Source organism: Ciconia boyciana, chromosome 7, assembly GCF_034638445.1.
Source record: "Ciconia boyciana chromosome 7, ASM3463844v1, whole genome shotgun sequence".
Taxonomy (NCBI): domain Eukaryota; kingdom Metazoa; phylum Chordata; class Aves; order Ciconiiformes; family Ciconiidae; genus Ciconia; species Ciconia boyciana.
In genome coordinates this window covers 58,437,970-58,462,434 of record NC_132940.1, presented here as the reverse complement: position 1 = coordinate 58,462,434, position 24,465 = coordinate 58,437,970, and the positions used below count along the sequence as shown (strand labels likewise).

At 37.1% G+C, this 24,465-nt stretch overlaps 1 protein-coding gene across 1 annotated transcript; it reads right to left on the bottom strand.

Moving 5' to 3' along the window:
• Positions 1 to 318: 318 nt before the first annotated feature.
• Positions 319 to 23,125, bottom strand: CCDC39 (coiled-coil domain 39 molecular ruler complex subunit). The gene is made up of 20 exons (XM_072866817.1): positions 22,914 to 23,125; positions 22,040 to 22,159; positions 20,778 to 20,924; positions 19,555 to 19,713; positions 18,514 to 18,606; positions 18,300 to 18,428; positions 16,416 to 16,607; positions 14,611 to 14,714; positions 14,140 to 14,272; positions 11,057 to 11,251; positions 9,922 to 10,086; positions 8,495 to 8,632; positions 6,966 to 7,174; positions 5,568 to 5,691; positions 4,156 to 4,315; positions 3,527 to 3,633; positions 2,054 to 2,194; positions 1,729 to 1,908; positions 1,403 to 1,491; positions 319 to 747 (listed from the first exon to the last, which is right to left on the bottom strand). Exons 1-20 carry the CDS (start codon positions 23,022 to 23,024, stop codon positions 585 to 587), a joined length of 2,859 nt encoding a protein of 952 aa, XP_072722918.1. The 5' UTR covers positions 23,025 to 23,125; the 3' UTR covers positions 319 to 584.
• Positions 23,126 to 24,465: the final 1,340 nt, after the last annotated feature.

The following is a 24,465-nucleotide window of genomic DNA, read 5'->3' as shown; positions in this document are numbered from 1 at the left end:
CTGTACTTCAGCTGCAAGTGTTCCAAGTAATTCTGTAGATATAGGTCAGTTGCAAAAAAGGTACAGTGTAATTTTGAATAGAAAAAGTACAGTTTTACTGACTTTAATCATATACTGTCATCTTTCAATTAAGATATTATCCAAGATGGCTATTTGATTAATAGTCAAGGTTGATCTTGAAATGAAACATACATTTTCTTTCCAGGGTTGTTGCAGTGTAATCTAAAATTATTTTGTGAAGTGAAGATATCAGTTTACTAAAATTAATGGCTTTAACATAACTTTCCTTTTCATTATATGAAAAATTAATTGATGGCTTCTGAAGGGTTTTGCAGATCTTTAGTTCTCGAACAGCAAAATGAGAGTCATTTAAAGCTTAATTTATTTTATTATATAAAACATATGCTTAACATTTCTCCTAGATAATTTATTGCATACTGTAGAAGAAAGTTGAAACATACATTTCTGATAGAAATTAATGATAAGATTGCCAATAGACCTTGATAAATAAGTTAAGGCTTCTTAATTGATTAACCTGTAACTTAACTAGTATGAAGCCTTTACTATGGCCTTCAAAAGATTACTTAAGACTTATTTTTGCGTTTACATATATCAGAGGTGCTGGCTCTGCTGGATGGCTGTGAACCCACAGCAGCTGCTTCTGCAGGAGTGGTGATAGGCAAGCTCTGCTCTATAACTTTCAGTGATGGAGGCTGACTAGAGCTTAAACTTGTGCTTCTGGAGGATCTGAAAGACAAAAGTTTACTCATCAGTATACAGAAAATAGAGCTTCTAAAGGTGGCTTACAATAAAGCCACCCAGCAGCAGTGTTTATTCTAGGTAAGATCCCCTACAACGATCTCTGTAGACATTACCACTAATAGCTTAAGTAACTTGTGGGAATGTTGTCAGGCTGTAACTGATTGAGCATATTACAGGCATATTACAGTTGAATATATGTCAAACATATTCAACTGGGGAAAAAGGTATCAGTAAAAGCATACATGTCTGTCTTCCCTATTTAATTAGGAAAGGGAGCTCACACTACCAAGTACAAAATGTGGCTGCAGCTCAAACTTGTGCTTTTATAATGTGAAACCACTGTTTAATTAGAGCACAGTTAGCAAAAGTAAGTGTAATTATTCTTTAATTACAGTTTTAAACTGTAATGGATGTGGAAGTAAACTTAATGGTGGGCTAGAAAAATCCAGTAAACTTAAAGATGGGAGAGTAGAAGGAGGAAGTTTTTATAGAGTATTCAGGAAGTAGAGACAAGATTGAGAAGACCTTCAGGAGTGAGGAATTCTGTCATTTTTAGGGACTAATTTTGCTGCTCTAAGATTTAACTTTAAAAAAAAAAAACCCAAACAACTAAAGCCAAAAAACCATTGCTAGCACTTACCTGGTAGAAGCTAGTGAGCTTTGTGTGGATGGTGATCGAGAACTTTGACTACCACCAGCCGAAGCAAGTGTAGGAAGCTCTAAATTGGACTAGAAAATTTGGAAAGAAAAAAGAAGTTGACCTAATGGTTGTATGATAGGACTGGGTATATCAGGAGGGTTTACAATTCTTTGTATTTTAAGATGTTGAAAGCAGATGAACACTTTTTTCTGTTTTACCATAAGTATAGCTTATTGTTGAATTTAGGAGTTGCCCTTGAAAGACACTCCTCAGTGGACTTAGAGCCATCAATCAAGGTTTTGATGGCAGTTAACTGGAAAGCTCACCTGGTGAAAGTACGTTTGAAAGGGTGTGGTTAAATCAGGATTTGCTTCTAGAACATCAGCTAACAATTTGTTGATGTTTCTGTTGAAGCTTTTCAATTCGCGAAGATCAATGTCTCTCTCTTCCTGGGTTTCTGTTTTGGTTTTCTTCAGAGACTGGATTTCTCTGGATAGCCTGGAACACTTGTAACACAAATATTTTTAAAGCATTGCTATTATGAAAATGCAACACTTTTTCAGAAACCTGCTAAGTTTAAATTCTGTGGCTTTAACCATACTACTGTCTGTCACTATAAAGTTAGAAGTTGTCATTAATGAATATACAGACCTGGTTTATAACCCTTTCTAGTTTTGGCTTCTGTTCTTCTATGTCTTTGTTCAGCTGCAAAATAAGAGCTTGTTTTTCCTTCTTTTGCTCTTGGAAGAGGGCCTCCTGCTTCAGTACTGTATCAAAATTTTTTTCCATGCTCTGCAAATTCATTTGAACAGTAGTGTTAGTTTATAAAGCTGTTCTGATATCATTTCACTTTTTGTATTACTTTGTGGGAGGGTCTGCTATCGCTACTACTTGTTTCTAAATGTAGCTCAAGCAATTAGTACTAATGATAACACAACTCAAACCTTTCTGCCTGTCAGACTGTTTAGTGGATAAATACCTGGATAAAGAGACTACCAGGTAATTGACATATCTTTAAAAAAATTACTTTAAAGGTACTATTAAGTTATAAGTATGTATTTTCAGATGTGGCTCTGAGCAGTGTCTACAGAGGATTTACCTGGCACAGTAGCAACTGACCAGTGCAAGCTATCCTAAGAAAAATAACATTGTTTCCCTTGGGAAGAGATGGGTATCTTTGACTGGAATTAATAAAATCATCTCTGTAAGGGCAGCTCTGTTTTTTAAAAAAAAAAAAAATTTATTTAAAAAGGCAGGAAAGGGTATGCCTTAACACCTCATTATATCCTAGGACTTGTGCCCTGATGAAGATGTGTCCCTCTTCTTTATTTTCAGAGATATTATTTCTTAAGTAAGGTATATGCCCTATGGTGGTAGAATAAGCAATAGGAATGTTTGTTGACCTATAGCCAATGACTTACGGCTTAATCATGGGTGCCTTTGATTTCTTCTGCCTAAGAAAATTTTAACTAAAATGTCACACATCAGAGTTAAGTGTTGTTGTTTCTTAAAGGGCCAAGTGGGCTTTTTGATCACAAGGGGAACCATGAGTAAGTCCTTGATGTGGAGCCTGAACACAAGCTATCCTTTACCTGCATTTAGTGCTCAGCCTGCTAAGTTAGGAGTCAGCTAGCTTTCTTGAGCTAAACTAATACTGTTTAAACTGAAGCATCCTGAATGCTAATAAAACAGAATATGTTCTCCTAAAAAAATCCTGGGACCTAAATGCCAGAGGACACAAGATATGTGGATTTTAATCTCTGCAGTACAGGACAGGATGTTACAATATAGTGGTGTATGCTACACAACAATACAACTGCTTTCTTGGATGCCAGAACAGAGCACCTGTCACTGTGCCTCTGGGATTTTGAAACTTCTATCTGTATGTGACTAAAAGGTCTGAAGTTTCATTGTGATTCAAGAAAACTCAAATAAGCACTCAACTTCTGAAAGGAGACGTAGAGCCTTCTAAAAAAATTGTATCCATTCATACAAAGCATAGGATATAAAAACTGGGAAAAATTTGTCCCACAATTTCCTATTCTTTCAATAGGATGGCTTGCATGGATTTAGCTACATGCTGCAGCCTTGTCTGTTTGACCGGAACTTTTGCTTGTATTTTACCTGGAGATTTTCCTGAAGTTCCTTGATCTGTCTTTGTTTGTATCTGTATTTTTCATGAGCAGCCCTTTTCTCCTCCTCTAGTTTCAATTTTTCCTCATATTCCTCACCTGTGATCCCAAACAATGAGGCAGCATTAATGCTGGACAAGCAGTGTATGCAACTCAATTTTCACTTTAAGTTGCACTTTAAAGTAACTGCATGACAGAGTATTACTATATTAGTGTTGGGAGTATTACAGAGACCTCAAGGTTTTTTAAAAATACTCTGCTACTAATCCAAATCACTGCAAAAAAAGTAACTGCCTTCACGAGAGAGAATGATTTAAGAGCTACTGTTCCCAGAGCCAGCAGAGGGCACAAAAGTTAAATAATCAAATCTTTTCTAGAATTAAGCTTATGTAATTTCTCATGGCACACCTTACTGCACTTCTGTGCTTATCTGGCTGAACTATTCACAGGAGCATGTGAATTACGCTCCCTTTTGCTACCAGTTTAGTCTCTCTCAATGATTCATTCTTTTGTGCCACTGAATTTCCCCACTATATACCCAAGTTATACAGTCATCTGTAACTCACACAACAAATAGCAATTTCTATATTCAATTTCTATTTCAATTTCTATTTATCATACTTGTCTCAGTGACTTCCTTGAAAGAGTTTCGGTAATTGCTGTTGCAGTTATTAAGTACACACAAAGTGTTTTCCAGAGCTACAATTTCTTTTTCAGCTTTGCAGATCTTTGCATCTAAATCATCACCTTCACGTTGAAGTGCTTCCTTTTCCTGTGCAGCCTGAAAATAAAACTGCTATTTTAGGTGACTGCATGCATACTGAAAACATTAGGACAATGATACAGAAAAAAATACCTGCAATATTTAGGGGTTAAAATCCTAGGTAGATATATGGGTCTTACCTGTGTTGTCAGGCTTGAACTGAGATTTGAGTTACTAGGTAACTGGAAGGAGTAGTTACTTACAGTATTAGAAGTTCTTTGAGGTGTTTCATCCATGTGCATTTCATTATAGGTATCTGCCTTTCCATCTAAGCTCACAAAGTCCTGATTAGCAGTATCCACACTGTGTACAAAGCAGTTTCCATGCTTTGCACTGCTGATGTGAACTGCAGCACGTTTCACATCTGTTTCCTTTACCCACAAAATCCAAGTAAGAGTTGAGATTGTACATTATATAAAACTACCGAGAGAGTGTTAATAGTCATCCAGTTTGGCTAGGAATTACTTGAAAGTCTTCATTCATCTGATTAGTGATATTTAAGAAACACAGCGAGCTGGTGAAGGGGCCTATTTTCTATAGCCCCTCAGAAGATCTGATACAGTGAAAAATCTCCATAGTTTAGAGGCTATACACCCACAGTGACTACAAGGGTTTTACTGAGGGTCTTCTGCTGTGCTGGATCTCATAGCAGCAGAAATACCATCATTAAGAATGAGAAAGAGATGGACTTCAGAGCCAAGATTGCAGCTGAAGCATTTAGCTTTAAGAGGAAATCAGAGTTTGTGGAGATCAAAAATAATAGATTTTTGTTCCAGAATCAGCATATTGCATTATGGATAAAGAGTGATTTCCCCCCCCAATAAAAAGCTGAAGTATGCATTGGTGATTGATAAGTAAAATGGGAAAGTTGACATTCTTCAAGGTTTAAATGCCATATGGTGAAATAAATACCTAAAAATAACTCTGAAGGATAGAAGAATTTAAGATCATGTGAGACTGTGATAAACTTGTTTTCAGTTTATAGCAGATTACCACATGACCAGTACTTTGTGGGTCTTTGTAAATTAATGAGCACTGAAGTGAAATTTTTCAAACTGCTTAAAATTAAGGCTCCGCTGACACTAGGACTGATGACAGAGATGCATGTGAAATTGCTGTGTCATTTAAATAACCCAACAGTGTCAGATAATGTAAAACAAAGACTGAAAGTAAGCAGTAGGCAAGGAGGTTGTCTCAGTTACTTGACTAGAACCCAGGGAAATCTATAGCTTAAATACTTCAATGATAATGAATTCTGATAATAAAATACCTTAATTACATAGTAGGTATGAGTTTTCTCCTCTTCTCCTTCAGGTGGCATCATGACAACAGTAAGAATTTCATATCTGCATCTCAGTTTATCAATTTTATTTAGGCGATCTTGAAATTCAGCACTGATTTATTTTGAGAAAAAAAAAAAAAGGGTTGAGAAAGTGTTTGTCTGGTAGTGTTTTGTGGGCAGTTCTTGTTACAGCAGTTTAAACTACTGGTGTTATTCCGGCAGTCTGTCTGTGTACTAGGAGACAGAGCAGCAGTTGTGCTGCTACTGTTTTTTATTGCTTTCTGTGTTCTCCCAGCCACAGTAATCTGTTCTTCTGGTTACCTACACTTTTCTTTCAGTTCTAAACTGAGTCAAAGTTATTTGCGTATTCCAGATCACTGCATCCTGGGAGGCTGTGCCACAGTCCTTCCCCAAAATTTTTAAAGGTTTGGCATTTAAATACTACAGCTGCACAAGCTGCCCCCTGCTGATAGTATCTTCATATTGCCACTACTATACGAGCGTAAGCAACTGTAGGCAACAACCCCAAATCAAATTACATGGAAGTATCAATTAGCTGTGTAATTATCAAAGGAAAAAAGCCACACAGTCTGTGCTCTCGGTGAGCAGTTAAGCTTTAATCACACTAAATCACTCTAATTTCCTATTGTGTGGGGTGTGGTTAGCAGAGGAGTGAATAAAAAGCCTGCCAGATTTCAGCAGTTCAGCTGCTGAAGCATTGATTTTTGGCTGGATATAGATACTGGGATTTCAGAGCTAAAACTGTCCCAGATACTTTGCACTGATTAATACAGAAGGGAAAAGTTATTTCACATGTGGTTGCTTTGTAAGAGGGTACATACATAATTCAGAAGATTTAATTTTGTTATCTAGGACACATAACGGAGAGCTCATTTGTTAAAAAGGTAAAAAAACCAAACCAAAACAGACCTACTCTGTAAGTCAAAGAAATTACAGTTTTATCAAGCAGTTGGTAGTAAACCCTCTTTAAAAGCAACTTTCCTGTTTTAAATACTTTGTCATACCTCCAGACACACTAATGTCACATTTCCTGATTATTTTGAAAAAGGCAGGGTCACACACATGACATTGACTTTAAAAAGATGTCTGCAACTGAGGTTTCTTCTCAGTACTACAGAAGATCTTCACTAACAGAGTAAACAGTACCCTCTTGTTCACGAAGGGGTTAAAGCTGCAGGCTGGATTTCAGAGAAGGGATCTCTTACTAGCCTCAGCTGTCTCAGTATATAACTTTGAACAAGATTTATTTTATCCTCAGTTTCTCTAATTGGTGAAACTGGGTAAAATGCTTCTCTTTTTCAGTAAGTCCTCATATAAAATGTACTCAATAAAAGTTACAAGTTTAATTTATATAAGAATAGTTACCTTATGCGTTGCCGTTCCTGATCCACGAGTCTTATCTGGGAATCCAGCATTCCCTTATGAATCTTTATTTCCTCCGTTCTTTCTGCTATGGCTTTCTTTAACTCCAATTTTTGTTTTTCCAGTGTTAGAACTTTCTCTGACTTATTACACAGAGTATCTTGAAGACGGTTCAATTCTAGTTTTAAGAGATTCTCTTCAACCATCATGTCCTAATAAATGCCAAAAAGGTCTCAAAATAAGAAAGCATCATTTTTAATTAAGATTATTTATAGCAGTTAATTTTTTATAAAGCATCCATTATTTTATCTTTAATATATATACAACTGTAAGACTCATTTTGCTCTGCATTTAAAAATGTTCTCATTTGCTAACAGTTTACATGGTGAGTGCGATGGGGTAGATTGTTTCCTAAACGGTTTTATACAAATTCATCAGCCTTTCTAATGTTCTCCATCTACAACTTACTTTCAGTTTAGGTGGTTTCAAAGAAATTAAGCAGACCTTACAAGGAACTTTCTGAAGCAGTTAATATCTCACTTGAACCTTTATAAATGTCTGGAATATGTTCTAGATTCTGTAGGTCTACACGTCATGTTGTTACATGAGCAAATTTATATATACACCAAAGCTTATGAAAAGCAGCAAGTGGTGAACTTCATTACCATGCAAACACTTTGAGTCATTTAAAAAAAAAAAAACAACCAACCTCTTGTGGATCCTAAACTCTGTACCATTTTTTTCTCTGAGTTCTTTTATGCCATCAGTTTCCTGCTTTTGTTCCCCTGAATTTCATCCCCAAACAAAAGTCACAGGTTAGGGAAAGAGAGTTTTCATTGAGGAGCAAGTGCACCAGTTAAGTCAATAGTAAAACTCTTTCCCCTGCTACTTAGACCCTGTGTTGTTCTACTACCTTAGTGCTTTCTTTAGGAAGGCTAGAGCTTATTGCAGGAAGAAATGTGCAGTAATTAAGGGATTGGGAACTGTTTTCCTCTGTTTATCAAAATATGGGGAGAAGGACATCCATTTTATTTCTAATTCCTTAAATTGGAATATAGATAGACCCAAACCATCTGCTGGAAGAAATCTCACTGTTTAATAACAAAACTGAGCCAAACTTACTAGTTGGCATCACAGACTGAGAATAAAAATTCAGTGCTAGGTAAAGACATTCTTGAACAGTAAATACATTTTCTATTTTAAAGGCAATTGTTTCTCAGAAAAAAAAAACACTGACCAGGTGAATATTGTGGTATAAGTAATGTTTGATTAAATTGATAACCCAAACAAACTTTATGCTGTATACAGAGGAGAAGCAACACTTTGCCTACTAAGATAATAGTGATGAAAATTACTTCAAAAGTTTGGGAAGGAAGATGTAATCAAGAAACTACAAAGAGGGTTCTTAGGGATATAATGATGTAGCACTGTGGGAGGCAGACAACAGCCTTCAGATCAAGTAATGAGTTAATGTGTTTTAAAAAACAAACAAGTGTGTCCTGTATTAGTAAAGTTGCAAAATAATACTGTACCTGCTTAAGGGCTTTAGCTTTTTTTAACTCCTGATCTGATCTCTCATTGAAAAGATTTAGTTCATTTATCTTGATCATCATACCACTTGTTTCTTCTCCTGTCTTATCCATTGCTCTCTTGATGAAATGGATATCACTCTGTTTCCAAATAAGTTATATTTAATTTATTTCAGTGAATGTAGGTTGCAACAAAAGCTACCAGTTAATTTTAAATGAGATATTTTAAGTCCTGGAACCAGGAACCATCATCTTCTTGTGCCCACATGCTGCTCTGCAAACAGTGCCTAGAGCATTGCAGTCCTCATGCAGAGTGCTGTTGCAATATTAATGTCGTTGCTTGTTTTATTTGGAGTGTAGTAACTGTTAGTTATACAATTTAGATCTTTCAGCCAATAAGGGGCAATTCTAATATAATCATGTATTTTGGTCTAGATAAAAAAAAATCTCTTGGCATGTCTGACCATGACTTTGATATTTGTAGTTCATCTTCATAAAACCATCTGTCTTTGATAATACTCCAGAGTATGAATAAATTCCTGGAGGTGTATTTCAATGTTTGATTATAATCGCTACTCAAATTTTGCATCTCCTCAAAACTGAAGTGTGGGCACCAGTTGCCCAACATTAAATCTTGTTATTGCATGGATCTCCAGTTAAAGGGCTCTCCTATAAGCAGTTTCTTCCCCTCACTAAATTGATCAAATTTTTGCTTAACTATCACTGAGAAACCAGTTGTGATGTTTTATTAAAAACCTGACTTTTCTCTTTGTAAGGTTTCTCTTTGAAAAGAGGTTTCTAAATGTGCTAAAATGTAGATGATTAATAAACAAATATGTTTCTTATGATTTCTTTTTATAAATTGGCTACAGAATAACTGACTGTTTCATACCTACAAGAAAGGTAAGTGCATTTTTAGAGAATTAATGATGGTCACTGGATAGTGGAAAAACAGATAACGACCATGTATATGCAAAATTCTCACATGGGAATAAAGACAGAAAAATAGTATTTCTGAATTACATATCAGGATGGGGTCAACTAACTCAAAGTCCCTTTGATTCAGTAATGTTACTTAGTACAATTTTAAATGCAACTGTACTTATCATTTTGTGAAAAATATAGAAGTAGTAGCATCACAGAATAACATTCTCCTATTTCTACATGGTCCTAATGATAAATTCAGACATCTGCAAGCAGTCAGTCACATCTTGAAATGAAAGCTAAGCTTACCTTTCCAACATTTCAAATGCTTGTCTTCCTATTTTTCTGGAAGGTATAGGGAACATATGAAGTTTTCTACATGGGTTACACAAACTTCAGATATCTTTTAATCTAATACCAAGTTATTAATTAATAAGACCCAATCTACTTAATTAACTGAGGTTTCTAGATGTTACACAGTCAACCTGATGTTCTAAGGAAGTTACCTGAAGTTTCTTGTGCTGCGCATGTAAAACATCATATGCATTTTTCTTTTCTTCTAAGGTTTTCTTGAGTTCAGCAACTTTTGCTTCCAAAACTTGTTTTTCATCTGCATTAACCTCCCCTTCTAACCGTGACAGCCGTCTCTGTACTTGCTGAATATAAAAATCCTGTTAAAATAATTTTTAAGAAAATTTATAGTCTGAGATAAGCAATTATAGCCTTCCTATAAAGCTAAAACACTGGATATAAACTTGGATCTAAATATTGGCTTTAGGACAGTCACCCAATTAAGCTATTGTTTTTATAATAATTTATGGCTTATAGACCTCATTAGCAACATATTCTTAGATGACTGATGTGCAGTGATGGTTTAGGAGTAATCTTCTAGAAAAGTAACAAAGCATACTCAGCACAGCCTGCTGTAGGGAGGCTTACAGAGGAGTTGCCATCTTGCTGTTACCAGTGGATGCTGATATAAAAGAGCAAATTTTCAAAGTGGTGCATAGGAAATACGCACAAAATCCAATTAGTAAATAACAGGATTTTGGCATGTACCTCTTGTATTGCTTTAAAAATTTACCCTGAGGTGTCTGTGGTTCAGAGGGATCAAAGTAAAGAACTGATTTGAGAAATTAGTGGGAAAAGCAGCAGATCCAAAAAATAATGAAATACACAAGTGCATAATGTAGGTGATACTATAGCAAGTTTCAGTTATTTCTATTTTATCCATACATAGAATCACAGAACCGTATAGGTTGGAAAAGACCTTTAAGATCATCAAGTCCCACCGTAAACCTAACACTACGAAGTCCACCACTACACCATGTCCCTAAGCACCTCATCCAAACGTCTTTTAAATACTTCCAGGGATGGTGACTCAACCACTTCCCTGGGCAGCCTGTTCCAATGCTTGATAACCCTTTCAGTGAAGTAAAATTTCCTAATATCCAATCTAAACCTCCCCTGGCGCAACTTGAGGCCATTTCCATCTAGAGACAGAAATAAATGCAGACTTCAAATTATACTGCATGGCATTTCCAAAATGGTAAGATGTTGACAAAGATTACAGAACTCAAGCAATTTACTCTCATTAGACCCAAGAAACAATCATAGTTTGAAAGTACATTAACATTTTACCTGGTTATATATTAATTCTTGTTGTTTTAATGCATCCGCATCAAGTCTGTGCAGTTGACTCTTAAGATTTTTAAGTGATGTTCGACTTCCCTCAATTTCCGCTAGAACACACTTCTCCTTATCCTTCTGCACCTTTAACTCTTGAGTCTTCTTGAAAAGTATTTCTTTTAAGTGGTTCATTTCTGTTTCTTTTTCCTGGTGACAAATTAATCATTAAGCAGTAAGAAGTAATTAATCACATCAGAAGTAATTTCTGAGGAATTACTTGCCTTTATTAATCATATATAGAAAGATTAAAAATTTTCAATACTATATCCATTAATATGAACACGGAATTTCATAGGTCTTCAAAATGGTTGGCAAGAAAAGTCTTTGATGTAAAGAGAAAGTAGTCTTTTTTTAATTTTTGTTTTTTAACTTGGATCCTACCCTACTGTTACGTGACCTTTTTTTTCCATTATGGGAATGCTACTCTTTTCAGCCTTTCAGAAAACTAAATTCCTGTCATCCTTCCAAAAAACCCCTCCTTATTGCTTCCAGTATATTTGAATATTTGGAGAAATATAATTCAAAGCTTTTCAGTGGTTTATTAATACTGGTAACTCTGTGTGTATGCATGTATATGTACATATGTGTGTTTATATAAGTTGGAATAATTTTGTTTGAAAAATTAATTACCCATTTTAAAATCACTTCCTAATTCTCAGAGGTAAGTTGCCATTAACACCTAAATCAGTGCAGGAAATTAGGTTTTAGTAGGGTCTGTTACAGTAAGACAATGCTAAACGTTTCAGGTAACCTGAAATGTACTGAAAACAAACAAAATTGAGATTATTTTCTTTTTATAACCCTAACAAGGAAGACAACTTTATTCTTTCCCTCCCTCCTTCCACCCCCCCACCCAAATAACCAAAGACTTTGCAAAGCTCAGGCCATTCAGCATGCTAGTTTCCTGTAAGGTACATCTCTAAAACAAGTGATGTGGCATCACAATCCTGTTCCAGAAGTCTCATTTACGTTTAGTTCAAGTCTGGTACAGAGTTTGAAGATGCATATTTAAATTAATATAGCAAAACACCTTAGAATTCACTTTTCTACATTGATTAAAAATGTGCTTATTCTTGATTTTATATGTATACCTTGTGAAATTTGCTTGTGAACCATCTTGCTGGCTTTAATAACGGTGAAAGATAACTTAAGTCCTTCTCTAAGAGTTCATAATCACATTCTACCAAACAGATTTTTTTTGTAGTTGAACTTGCTGTAAGTGCAAATGTAAGAAGCATCACAGAACTAAAGCACAAAATGGTGACATTTCATCCACATTGTTCCTGTAAATATGTCTTCACAGTAAATTAATAGATGCAGCAAATAGCCATGTGTGTCTAATGGTGATGGAAAGCATGCTTCTGACGAATACATTACAGACATTGTTCAAGAACAGTTCATCTAGTTAAAATACTACCCTGAAGCTGTGGAGCTGCTGAGCTCAATGTCATCTTAGGTTATCCGCCGCAGATGCAAGTAAAGAAACCCTGCTAATGGTTTAGCCACCCTGGTAACAGTCTTAAGGGGAAGCAAATAAGGTTTTCATTTTAATGAAATGTTATATCATTACAACTTGTTTTCAAATTATCTGAAAAACCAAAATAGTAAGTAAGGCCTGTAATTTAAGAAACTCTCTAGTTTCTGTATGTGTATTTAAAATGTGCGGTTAATGCCTGCGGAGTTAAAAAGTTTGCAGAATAACACTCAATCTACTGCAAGGAATTATTTCACATATGTCCTACAGGAAACACAAAACAGTAAAAAAAAAAGAGTATACAGTGGTATGCACAAGTACTTGTGTGGGAACACCTGCTGTCACATTAATTTAACCTGGTCATTTTACAGTAAAGAAAGCTTCAGCATATCCAATACTCAATTGTCCAGCAAAATGTAAAAAACCATTTGTTTCAAGTTCAGTCAGAAGCTAAGTAGTAAAATACTTTAAGAGAATTAGTAGCAAAATGACAAAACAGTAGAAACATTTTCTGAAATGCGGGAAAGTTCAGATGATTGCATTACAACATTGCATTTATTCAAAGCCCTTTACAGTTCATCAGATGATAATGAATTAGGATGTTTTTACTCCTATACTTAATTTGCAACATAAGAAGTGGGGTTAGAATTAAAAAAAGGTAGTATTAGACATGTTAAAAAATAGTCACCATATGACAGCTTGTACCTGCTGCTTCCCAGGTCAAAATCGTTATTCATCATGACAATGAAATCTAAAGTGAGCCAGTAATTATTTAATAGTCTACAACAAGTTAGATGTATCAGAGTATCATGCAGTAGAATTAAAATAATGAAGAGGAGACTAGGCCAGCCAAATCTGATTAAAAGATTTCAAAATCTTTTTTCATCCCAGTTTGTCAGAATCATAGCTCTTTGCAGGTTTATAAGTTTTGGTGGTGTTTTACTAAAGCCAAGAAGTTTTCAGTGGTAATGTTACTGAAAATTCATCCTGACAAGATTCTCACTCTTTAACAACCTTATTGATGGGAAACTGAGAGAAGTTCAAGGACCCTTGCTCCTCAGCAGCCCGTAAAACAGAATGTTTAGAGACATAAATTCCCAAGCAAAATACAAGATGTTGAAATTTTTCAGTATTGTTACAAAGCAGAAGCAAAACATTTCTATATAATGAAATTTGCCACGTTCCAGTAAAGAACTTTTATTTGAATCTAGCCAAGAAGTTGTAAGTAGCTTTTAGCTGATGTCAGAGGTAAATGCCCTGTTCAGTACACTGATGCAGTCAGAATACTGGTTTTATATCTGATCTGTACAATGACAGTTCCAGCATCCTATGGTAATATATGGGGACACCATCTTCTGAATTGCTGGGACCGCGTATTTTCCTCCAGTTTTCCCAGCACAGATACTGACGTATCGACATGCACGTTACTTCATCGTTTGATGAAATAGCTACATGTCATATTAATACTTACATTCTATTTTAATATATAAATGTTTTTTCTAGATAGAGCTTGCAAATTCAAATGAATCCTTATTTGCAGAAACCATGAAAAACATTTTACCTTGACAATTTTTTCTTCATCCTTTAGTATCTCTTCCATCCTCAGAGCTTTGTCTTCTGAACTGAGTGTCTCCTCAGTCACAAGCTTCAGCTTATTGGAAAGACTTGCATTTTTTTCTTTAAGAAAGCTTAATCTAAACAAAATTACATTATTTAACTTGTTAAATGTACATTGCATATGAAACACTGCCAAAACCAAGCAGCATATCTTACTGAGCAGTTGCCTAATAAAGCAGGCTAAACTTTAACCTATGATAACCAAGGCCCTAACTAATTTTTTCACGCCCTTTAAAAACAAGGATTGCCAGGAGTATTTCCTAAATTGCCCAGTGCCAGAAACTATGGAGGACATGAAGTAACCAGAAAGTTGGAGGCTTTAATCATCAACATTATTTAAGGTTCTTTGCTAGCTCAAGGATTTGATTATATTACTAATCCTTACAAATGATATTTTTAAAGGTCTGTTTCTTACCTGGCTTGTTTTTTCTGAATTTCTTTCTTCAGATTGGTTACTTGTGTTCTCAAAGACTCTAGATCAGAAGCAGTTCTGTCCACAGTGAATTTCAAAGCATCCAGCTAATAAATTACAAAATGGAGTCATCGAGCTCTTATTTACTTTGGTATGTATTAGGATATTTAAAATTGTAAGGGACCTATTTATTAGAAAGTATTCCATTTCTTTTTAACAGTGTTTTCCAAATGAGAAGTGCTGCAAATTCTGAGGTGCTGTAAATCAGCACAGCTAGTAAACTCAATAGACTAATTTACATAATCTGAATACTGGGACAAAATACTTAATAATTAAGAATACAGAATGAATTATGAAGGTGGTGTGGGCTGCAATTCTTGTCCAACAGCATCTGTATAAGTAGAACGATGGTTTTATAGAGCACAGCTGACTTTGATGAGGTTCTTTGTGAACATGGATACCCTTATGTATCTACTAAATATTTCTAATTCAAACTTTGTTGGGTACATAAAATTATTTTGATTAAGATAAGGGAACACTGTGACAAAAATGCAAAGACATTTAATTTGGTAAAAAATACATGACAGCATACACTCATTAAACAGAATAGGAATACTTTATAATCAGTAGCTCATTAGTCTTCACAGTATCACTTAACAGTGTAAGCGTAATTGTCGTCACTTTCACAGCTGAAGAAACCTGATCAAGGGTATATATAGCAGGTGTCTCTCTGTACCAGAATGAGAAACGGGGAGGTCACAAGTTGTCAGTTGAACTGTAAGTCTGGTTCTTTCCTTGTTTCTCACTTGTGTGCCACAGATGTTCTAACACCTAATAATGGGAGACTGTTCTCATTACCACATTACGTAGTATTAATTGTGAAAAACATCAAGCAAGAATCTCACAGCTTAGAGATGAAAACGTACCAGTTGTGTGAACCCTCAAATTTATATGAATTATAGGGTAATCTAATAACCTACACCTTGTTTGAGCTACCTACAGTTTAATTAGGATATCAGTTTATGAACCACCTGCTACAGAAAAGCTATCCAAAGTTAAGGCAACAGCAGATGCAGGTATTTTTTTAAATGACCAAGCTTGCTGAGTAGCCCAGTGTTACCATTTTCTTGTTAAGAGAAAACTTACTCAGGTAATGCAAGCATATCCCTTTTCGACAGAGCCATGAGACTTGAATTACCTCTTAGAAATACTTCTACAGGCATTTAAGTAATTAAGCAGTGCAGCTCATTCCTAGCTTTAAGTGCAGATTAAATATAAGTAACAGAGTAAGTATGGACAGCATCAAGCTGCCCTGTCCTACTGCCTCTTCATTAGAAAGCCATGTGAAAGAGTTGGCTTTTCTTCTTTTCAAGTATTTTAACCTGACTACAAGGGCCATCAGCACTCACTTCTGAGAGCACAGGATAGGAATTGTTTGGAATCCGGAAGGGATTTCTCTCATCTTCATACAATACTGCAGTCTATGTATGCTAAGGCAAGACATGTCTCCTTCTGAAGCAGCTAATAGTGTTACACCATTTAAGAGAAAATTCATCAATTTTATACCAACACAACAGAGAATACAAGCTAATCTCTTCACCACTATCAATGAAAGGATTAAGTTGAGGGTTCAGATCCCAATAATCATGGGTAGACTGAGAAGAGTAGACATTTTGTTGAATTATTACGAGTCTAGTATAAAAACAGAGAAAAGCAAACGCTATTCCTCTATCTCCTCCATCTAGTCAAAAGTTGAGTTAAAAGTGATAGTTTCAGTCTGTTTTTCTGAACTGTTTGGTCATCCTTACCTCATCCTGCAGCTGAACTCTGTAAGTATCCTGAGTTTGATATTCGTTTCGGAGGCTGGTAGCTTCCCGTTCAGCCGAAGAAATTTTCTTTTCATATTCCATATTATTAAGAGTTTCATTTACCAAAAAGGAAGTCTTCTCTTTCAGCACAATTTCTTTCTTTCTGATCTCCTGTTTTATCTCTGTTATTAGCTATCAGGATAAAAGCATTTTAGATTTGCTTGCGTTAGATTAATAAAGGGTACAACCAGAAGATAGATTGCTGTTAAGACTACTCTTTGCATGAGACAGCCCAGCTATCACATCATTCTTAAATTACTTTATTCCACTCATACATCACAACACCAAATACTACAATTGTTTTGGATTGGAAACTTCCAAAAATATTCCAATAATTTCAAAAAAGCATGACACTATAAACTTGTATGAAATAAAAATTTTTTTGATTGATTGACTAGGGAAAAAAAAAAGCTATGTGAACAAAACTTCAAGTAGACTTGAAATGGATGAAATGCAAGAGGAAAATCACCAACAGTAATGATGCTTACTTTAGCTGACAGATTTATAGCTATTCAGTGAAAACTGTGTATTTTGAAAGGTTAAGTAAAAGATTAGCTACTGGGAAAATTATACTGTAGTTCTAATGTTAAAAAAAAAAATCCGTTTACAAAAGCATCAGTAGGACTATTCTATGGACTACTAATATATGGAAGGTTGGCCAGAGCTGGGGGCTTTTTTTTGGTTTGGTTTGTTTGTTTTTTGGTTTTGTTTGTTTTGTGTTGTTGTTTTATATCTGTTGTTTGTTCTTTGCAGGAATCTTCTGACATGAAATACTAAGAAATCCAAAATATTTCAGCTAAATTAGACCATTATATTTTCTGTTTGGTAGTATTTCTTCTGGCTTGTCATTTTTTATTATTACATTTTTTTTAGTGTTATATCTTAAGCCTGTTTAAACCATGTTTCTGCTCAGGATACACCTAATACCCATATGGGCAACATAACAAAGCTGATATTCTTTCAGCAGAAAAGTATCATACTAGCAGAGCTAAGGATTTAGGTAGAAAGCCATTGTTACTTTGGAATCCTCATTTATAACATTTTTCTCTACACTGATCCTTCAGGCTTTTTCTGGTGCATCTGTTCTATTGCCCTGCAGAACTTTCCAAGGAGTTCACACTTCTGACAAAGTCAGGATAAAATATACTTTATTTGTACCTCTTGCCATTGTACCATCTGTGCATAAGACACTGACAAAACCAATGAAGACTATATCTTTTAGAAATTAATACTAACTTATAATGCCCGACAGGATCTTTTTTGGATTAGAGGAGTGCTGTTGCTTCTCTCCATTTGCAGAATGTACTTAAGGACCAATTTTTAACCTTAATGTGATTATTTATCATAATTCTGACATAAATGTTAGTCATGCATTTGTTCACAGAGGTAGCAATGCTAATTCCTTCAATAATAAATGTTCTGTTTTCTTTTTAATATTGCATCCCAGACACAGAATCCCCTCCTTGCAGTTGATTGTCCGTACACTCTAAGAAATAACACTCCACCTTGTTGCTTCTTAGATCACAGAAAAGAAAATACTGAAACTGGCATGCTTTGCATTTTCCAACAACCTTGAGATTGAAAATTAAACCTTGCATAGTATCATGCAGAGTATCATTACTTACACTCAGAGATACTGCTTTCAAAATAAATTCTGAATATATTTCAGTAATATCTGAACTTTGAAACACCGTAACAAAATACAGAGGTAAACACAAAGAGAAGACTGAACATCTAAAAGACCCAATCATTCTATGTGTGACTGGCAAAATTCCTATCAAAGATACAAAAGTAGGCCGATATGCTGATAGGGATCAGTTTTACCAAAGCACAATGATCAATCTGTTGATCTCTTTTCTGCATCTGTTGTATTGCATTCTCCCACTGCCTAATGACTTCTTGCCTTTCCTGATGAACTCTGCGAAAATCTTCAGCTGTCTTGTCAAGCTCTATCTGTTTAAAAGAAAGCACCCCCATGATTTCCAATTTTAAAAATTTCATATATAACAAGATATATTCAAGAACCTTAAGCACAAACCTGAGCTGTTATGGTTTCTGTAAGCTCATTATCAAGAGCTCTGCGCTTCTGATTTGCTTGCATGGTCAACTTTTCTACTTGAAGGGTTAATGCCTAAAATGAAAGGATACGAAAACAAATATATAATGCCGTATAAATTCTTAAAGCTCTGCTATAATTAGGGGTGAAATTACTGAGGCATCAATTTTATTGTGTTTTAGAGAACAAAAAACCTGAGAATCTAGCCTCCCAAATTTTTGGTCATACAAGAGGTCATAATCTCTTGTCAGACCTTGGGACCAGACTGGAGCTAGGCCAAAGTATCCCTCCACCATGTATAAATGTGTATGTGGGGTCCTCAGCATCAGCTATTTCACTTTACTCTTCTTACTGTGCTGTGTGACTTGCTAATGTAAATTATATCAGTGAGACTGTTTGTGTAAGCTAAAGTTTTTGGGTTAAGTATTTAATGAGTAAAAATCAATTTTTTCCTCCCTATATTTAAAGGCTCAAAAGAATATTAACCAGGGCTACATATCTCTAAATTAATATTATACTTGAGAACTAAACCCTTATAAAGTCTGAACTTGTGACTGAAGTGTCTATTTATAACGTCTTTCGTTATTCTAGGCAGTGTTACTGAAATAGCCGTACTTTGTTCTCAGTAATATTAACAAATTCAGTTCTAATGGGAAAATCTACACTATTTGTCCATATTTGGCATGCATTTTTGAACAAACTCCTCTCTTAATTCAGTGGCAGTGTTTTCTAGACTTTATTAGCCATTTGTGCACTTTCTCAGAAAAACTCAAATTTTACCCAGATGAACAAACAAATTAATGTCTTCAATTATGCCTTTCACCTTTTGTAAAACCTGTTCTCTCTGACCTTTAAAATGAACCTCATACAGAATTGCACTGTTTTGCTAAGTGGAAACCAGTTTAAAAGCACTGTTGTACAAAATCTTGTCTCCGTCTTACCTGACTTGATAACATAACAAAGTCTTCAAATGCTAAAATGGCTCTCTGTTTGTTTCTGAAAATTGCTGTCGCTTCTACTTACTCCTAGTTTCCCTTCATCTTGTTGTGCATACTTCTGGATTGTGATAGTGTCATTATCTTTACGATTTGATTCCTTTATCCAGCTCTCCAGGACTTCCTCATCACAATTCATCTGTTGTTTTAAGTTTTCCAACTTCTTAGTGGTTTTATTTATAGTATTCTAATAAAATTAGAGATAAATTAAAGGGTCAATATTAAATGTCTAATACTTTATTTGAATAGTAATTGAAACAACCAGTTCAAGCTACCGTTACAAGTTTACATACATCTTGTTGTCAACAGAATTGCTAGTTTTCTTTTTTGTTAATTGTGTATTATACTTGAGGAATGCTAATACACGTCCTGGTCTTAAAGAAGAAACAAGACAGTAAGTTACCACAAACTTAAAATGCAAATAATTTGAAACAGAAAAGTCAGCCTCTGGTGAGATATACCTATATTAGGGGTATTTATTCCACATAATAAACTGATCTGAGGCATCATAGGGTAAAGTTTCTCCCTTGCACACTAAGGCCCAGTTCCTAGATCTTTATCCTGCATATCAATTTACAAATGGCCCCACGTGACTGCGAAGAGACTTCCTGACACAAATATGAGAGAACCTGGATCCAGCTGAGCAGCAAGGATATCTTCATCATGCTACCCATTCTGAGCAACTGGAGATTACAAACAGACTTAATGAGAAGAAAGAGAGCAAATATAAAAATAAGCAAACATCATTTAAATTATTCGTAGAAAGAAAAAGAGACAGTTCCATTAAACAGAAAAACACCTGTAATTAGATAGCATTAGAATACATTTTTTTAAAATGTAAAACAATTTTTTTTCTCAAAATCATGCCCCAAGTTTATTTTACATGGGGAAGAAGATTTGCCACCAACAATTTAATTTTTAAACCATAATGAAAATACGTGCAAGAATTAACAAGATGGTGATATGGATGTGTGGCTGTGTATCTGGCATTAAGAACATTAAGAACTGCAGCCTTTCAATATCTAGTTAATATTTGCTAAGTCTTGACCAGTCTATGCAAGGAGATCCTCAGCGTCACTCTACTTGCCTACACAGGGAAAAGCACATCCAGATCATTTATTATACTTTATAAGATTTAATTATAATTAGCAATTCTTGACTTATACTACTATTTCTGTACATGCAACTGAGGACAAGTCATAAAATCTAATTGCAATATGGGTGTTCTCTTACAAAAATTGTAAACCTTACTTCTTGACTGTTTTTCTTTTCTCTTAAGGAAACTATCTCATCTTCCAGTCGTTTAATCTCACTTTTGAGACGTCCACGTTCTCTCTCAGCAAGGGCTTTAAAGTGTTGTTCAGTTTCAATTTCATTCTCTCTGGCTTTGTAAAGAGACTAGAGAATAATACAGTTCAGCACTTTACAATAAAAAAGCAGCACATATCAACAAAAAAACCTTTTTCTACATACAACCAAATCCCAAATCAGAGATGGTATGATTTTGCCATGTAAATAGAGGAATTTTCAGAGCAACTTTATTGTTCGGATTTTAGTATCTCAAATATATGTATTCTAATAAATATACAACACACCCATTGTATTGTATCAGGAATCCACAGATCAACCATTTATAGCTCTAAAAACTCAATTCAAAGATATTTCACTCAAGATTCAGAATCTTAATCTTTCAAAATCAAAATCTTAGTCTCTTGATCACCAGCGGCTTTACGTCAGATTCAGGAGGCACAGCAAAAGAAATCATGTTATTGTGTAGTGCAGAGACAGAACACCACCAGGCTGGCCTATAGCAGTATCTCTATATTGTCTAATCTATCAAAGTGATTTACCAGGGGTTTTCTTCCTTGTATATTAACAAATCTATTACTTACTAGAAGCTTCTCTTAAATAGACACTAGTATGTGCTGTCCCTTTCTTTATGTGCAGATTAAAACTTGACTCTAGCACAAAAAAAAATTTTAAAGTTGATCAGCTGCAGGGAAGTTTTCTAAGACTTTTTCACCTAGGATCTCTTACCTGTAAAGGTGTGCAGCTTTGACTCAGGACTCTTTAGAAATCTAAACCACACATTTTGGCCAATTAACTCAGAGTGTAAGTGAAGACTTGCACCTTAACCATCTCACTTCATTTTTCATGTCCATAAATTAACTCTTCACTAGTATTTCACAATTAACTCTTGACCATTATAAAGATTATAAATCTGTTTTTCCCTTACACTTTTCCTTGACCAAATTTTTCTTATCATCTACAAAAGTCACCATTAATAAAGAATTCTAAAATGCATCCTTCTTGGCTTTCTTCTAGGTACAGTCGTTTGATCTTGGATGGTCATCTAATGACCATCACATAATATCACTTTGTTTCCTGTGAAAGTCCTGACAAATCTCTAACAAAGCTGGCAAAATATATAGGGATACGGATACCAGCCTTAGAAAGATACTCAGATTACAAGTCTGTCTGATAAAATGGATCTGCTAGAGGTAGCGATTTACCTGAGTGAAGCTGAACTCTTGTCTTATGTTTTTCAAATGAGATGTCATTGCTTCTATACGCTCTTCAAAGTCGGTCAACTCATTTTGCAGGTTTACTTTTTCTTTTTGCATCCTCTGCAGCTATTTAAGAGTTAGAAATGTCAAGTAACTACTTTTAGTTGAGTGCTTATTACCTGCAACTACTTAAAAATATAGTCATGGCACTTACTAATCAAAAAATGTAAGAAGTATGCGCTACGTTCCTCCAAAGTAGCGAGGTGGGAGATTTCGGAAGAAAAGGTAGTGGCAAAAACACTTTTGCCATTAAGTACTGTTGCTTATCATCAAGATAACCGAAACCGTCGAGGCATTGCACCGCTGAGCAGGCACTCGCCTGACGGCCAAATACACCCACAAGAACCCCGAGCTTTGCTAAGGGGATGTACAGCCTCTCGCTCCACAAGCACCCCCGCGCCAGGCTACCGAGGAGCGGTGCGAGGCACACCGCGGCACCCAGCCGGCAGGCGGGGACGGGGAGCGGCGGGACGGGGAGCCGCGGCGCACACCGTGCAGGGACGCGTTCCCACGCTTTAAGGCGAGGGCCTCGCTCCCCGTTGCCCTCCGCAGCTCCGCGGAACTCGTGGGGTTTTCCTCCCTCTCTACCCGGGCCCCGGCGGGCAGGGCAGCCCGGCCGCGGCGGGGAAGGCTCCGTGCCGCCCCGCGCCCTGAGGCGGGCGGGGAGGGGCAGGGCGCCGGCAGCCCCTTCAGAGCCGAGCGGCCGGTCCGATGGCTCCGCTCCCCGGGCGGCGGCGGGGGCAGCCCTCCGCGGGAGCCCTCCAGGGCCGCTGGCGGGAGGCGGGTTCCCCTCCCTCCCCGGCCGCAGTCCCGCGCTCACTTCGTCCTCCAGCGCCTTGTTCTCCGCGTTGGCCACGGGGACGGCGTAGCCATCGTCCCAGCGGAGCTCGGCCAGCACTGAGGCGGTGGAGCGGCTGTTGACGCTCTCCATGGCCGCTGGCGGCCGTAGGCGACGGGGAACAGCGGCCGGGCCTGGCGTCGCCGGGCCCCTTAGCAACGCCGAGCCCCCGGCGACCGAGCAAACGGGAAGTGGCTGAGGCGGGAGCCGCCTCCCGCCCTGCCCCGCCCTGCCCCGCGCCGGCGGTTGGCGGCCTCTGCCCCGCGGCTTCTCGTCGCCGGAATGGCCGCAGCCTCGGCGTGGTGTGACCAGGGCGCACTGAATGTGGAAATTTCTGGTCTAAGTACTTACATCAGCTCCTAAGTAGGGCGGTTTTTAGCGGGGTTAACCAGAGCTGTCTGGAGACAATGACCTTGCCTGCAGTCGCTTGTAACCGTGCTGAAGTGGAAGGCAACAGACCCAGTGCCTTCAGCTGACACGCTGCTGGCAGTGCCTCAGAGTCCCCCCGCTCAATGGCCTCCCTGTCGGAGCACCAGCCTGCATCACAGCTGCATCAAATCTGGGGTCAGACCAGGCAGGGTAGCTGGCCTGTTGCTGGTAACACCTAATAGGTTTCTAGGAGGGTACATGGTGCATGTCCTGTTTCTGAACAAGCCTCTGGCATTATCTCCCAATGACAAAACAGGTGGGTTTCCTGAGGCAGAGATTGCATTCAGGTGACCACAAGCACTAATGCCATGTTCTCTATAAACTTGGCTGTTACCTTTTTGAACCCATCTGTACTTCTGGGTTGCAGATCATCCTGTGTTACTGAGTTCCATCATTCATAGATGGAGAAAGGCACACCAGCCTTGGCAGGAAGCGTCTTGCTGCAGAAACCCTCTGTTGGTGACTATTTGCCTTGTTGTCTGGCTGAAACATCTGAAAAGACGTTAAAGGAGTTAATCAAAGTAGGACTAAAAAGTGCCTGAGCAAAACAGCAATACGCACTGACAAATGGTTGGGAGGTGGTTTGGAGGAGCGAGGAGTTTGCAGTGAGGTTTGTTATAAAACATGGGCCTATGGCATAGTAGCAACACTGACCCCAGCAGAAGACATTGATTTTTCTAGATATCTGCATATGCTATGGAAAAATATTTTCAGAGAAGAAAAGATCGCCAAAGAACAGTGAAAGTCAGGCTGGTCAGGATGCACCAAAATGACAGCTTGCAGTCTTGTGCAGATTATTGCTGGTCTTCGATTGTTGGTCACTTCACGTGGGTTTTTCTTCCCCCTGAGAAATGATGTTTTTCATCCCCCTGAGAAAAGTCTCAAGTTATTCTTAAAAGTATTGAAAGAAAAAAGAAGAGCAATGTGAGGAGGCAACCTAGTTTCTTAAAAATAGAGGAATGGTGCAGGGTTCAGTGCCTCAGGCTACCTGTGAAACAAATACAGAGGTCATGAGGAAGATCGTTTTTGCCTCTGTTGTCTTACGTGGCACAGGGGGCTATGGATGGTTCTAAGATGTGCTGAATAATATTTTTGAAGAGGCAAG

Bases quoted from the DNA above. Each gene is read 5' to 3' on its own strand.
- CCDC39 (XM_072866817.1), bottom strand. From the start codon at position 23,024: ATGGAGAGCGTCAACAGCCGCTCCACCGCCTCAGTGCTGGCCGAGCTC. The intron at 20,925-22,039 runs GTAAATCGCTAC...ATTATTCTCTAG, and splicing joins AAGAGTTCAGCTTCACTCAG to TCTCTTTACAAAGCCAGAGA. The intron at 19,714-20,777 runs GTAAGGTTTACA...TAATTTTATTAG, and splicing joins AAAAGAAAAACAGTCAAGAA to AATACTATAAATAAAACCAC.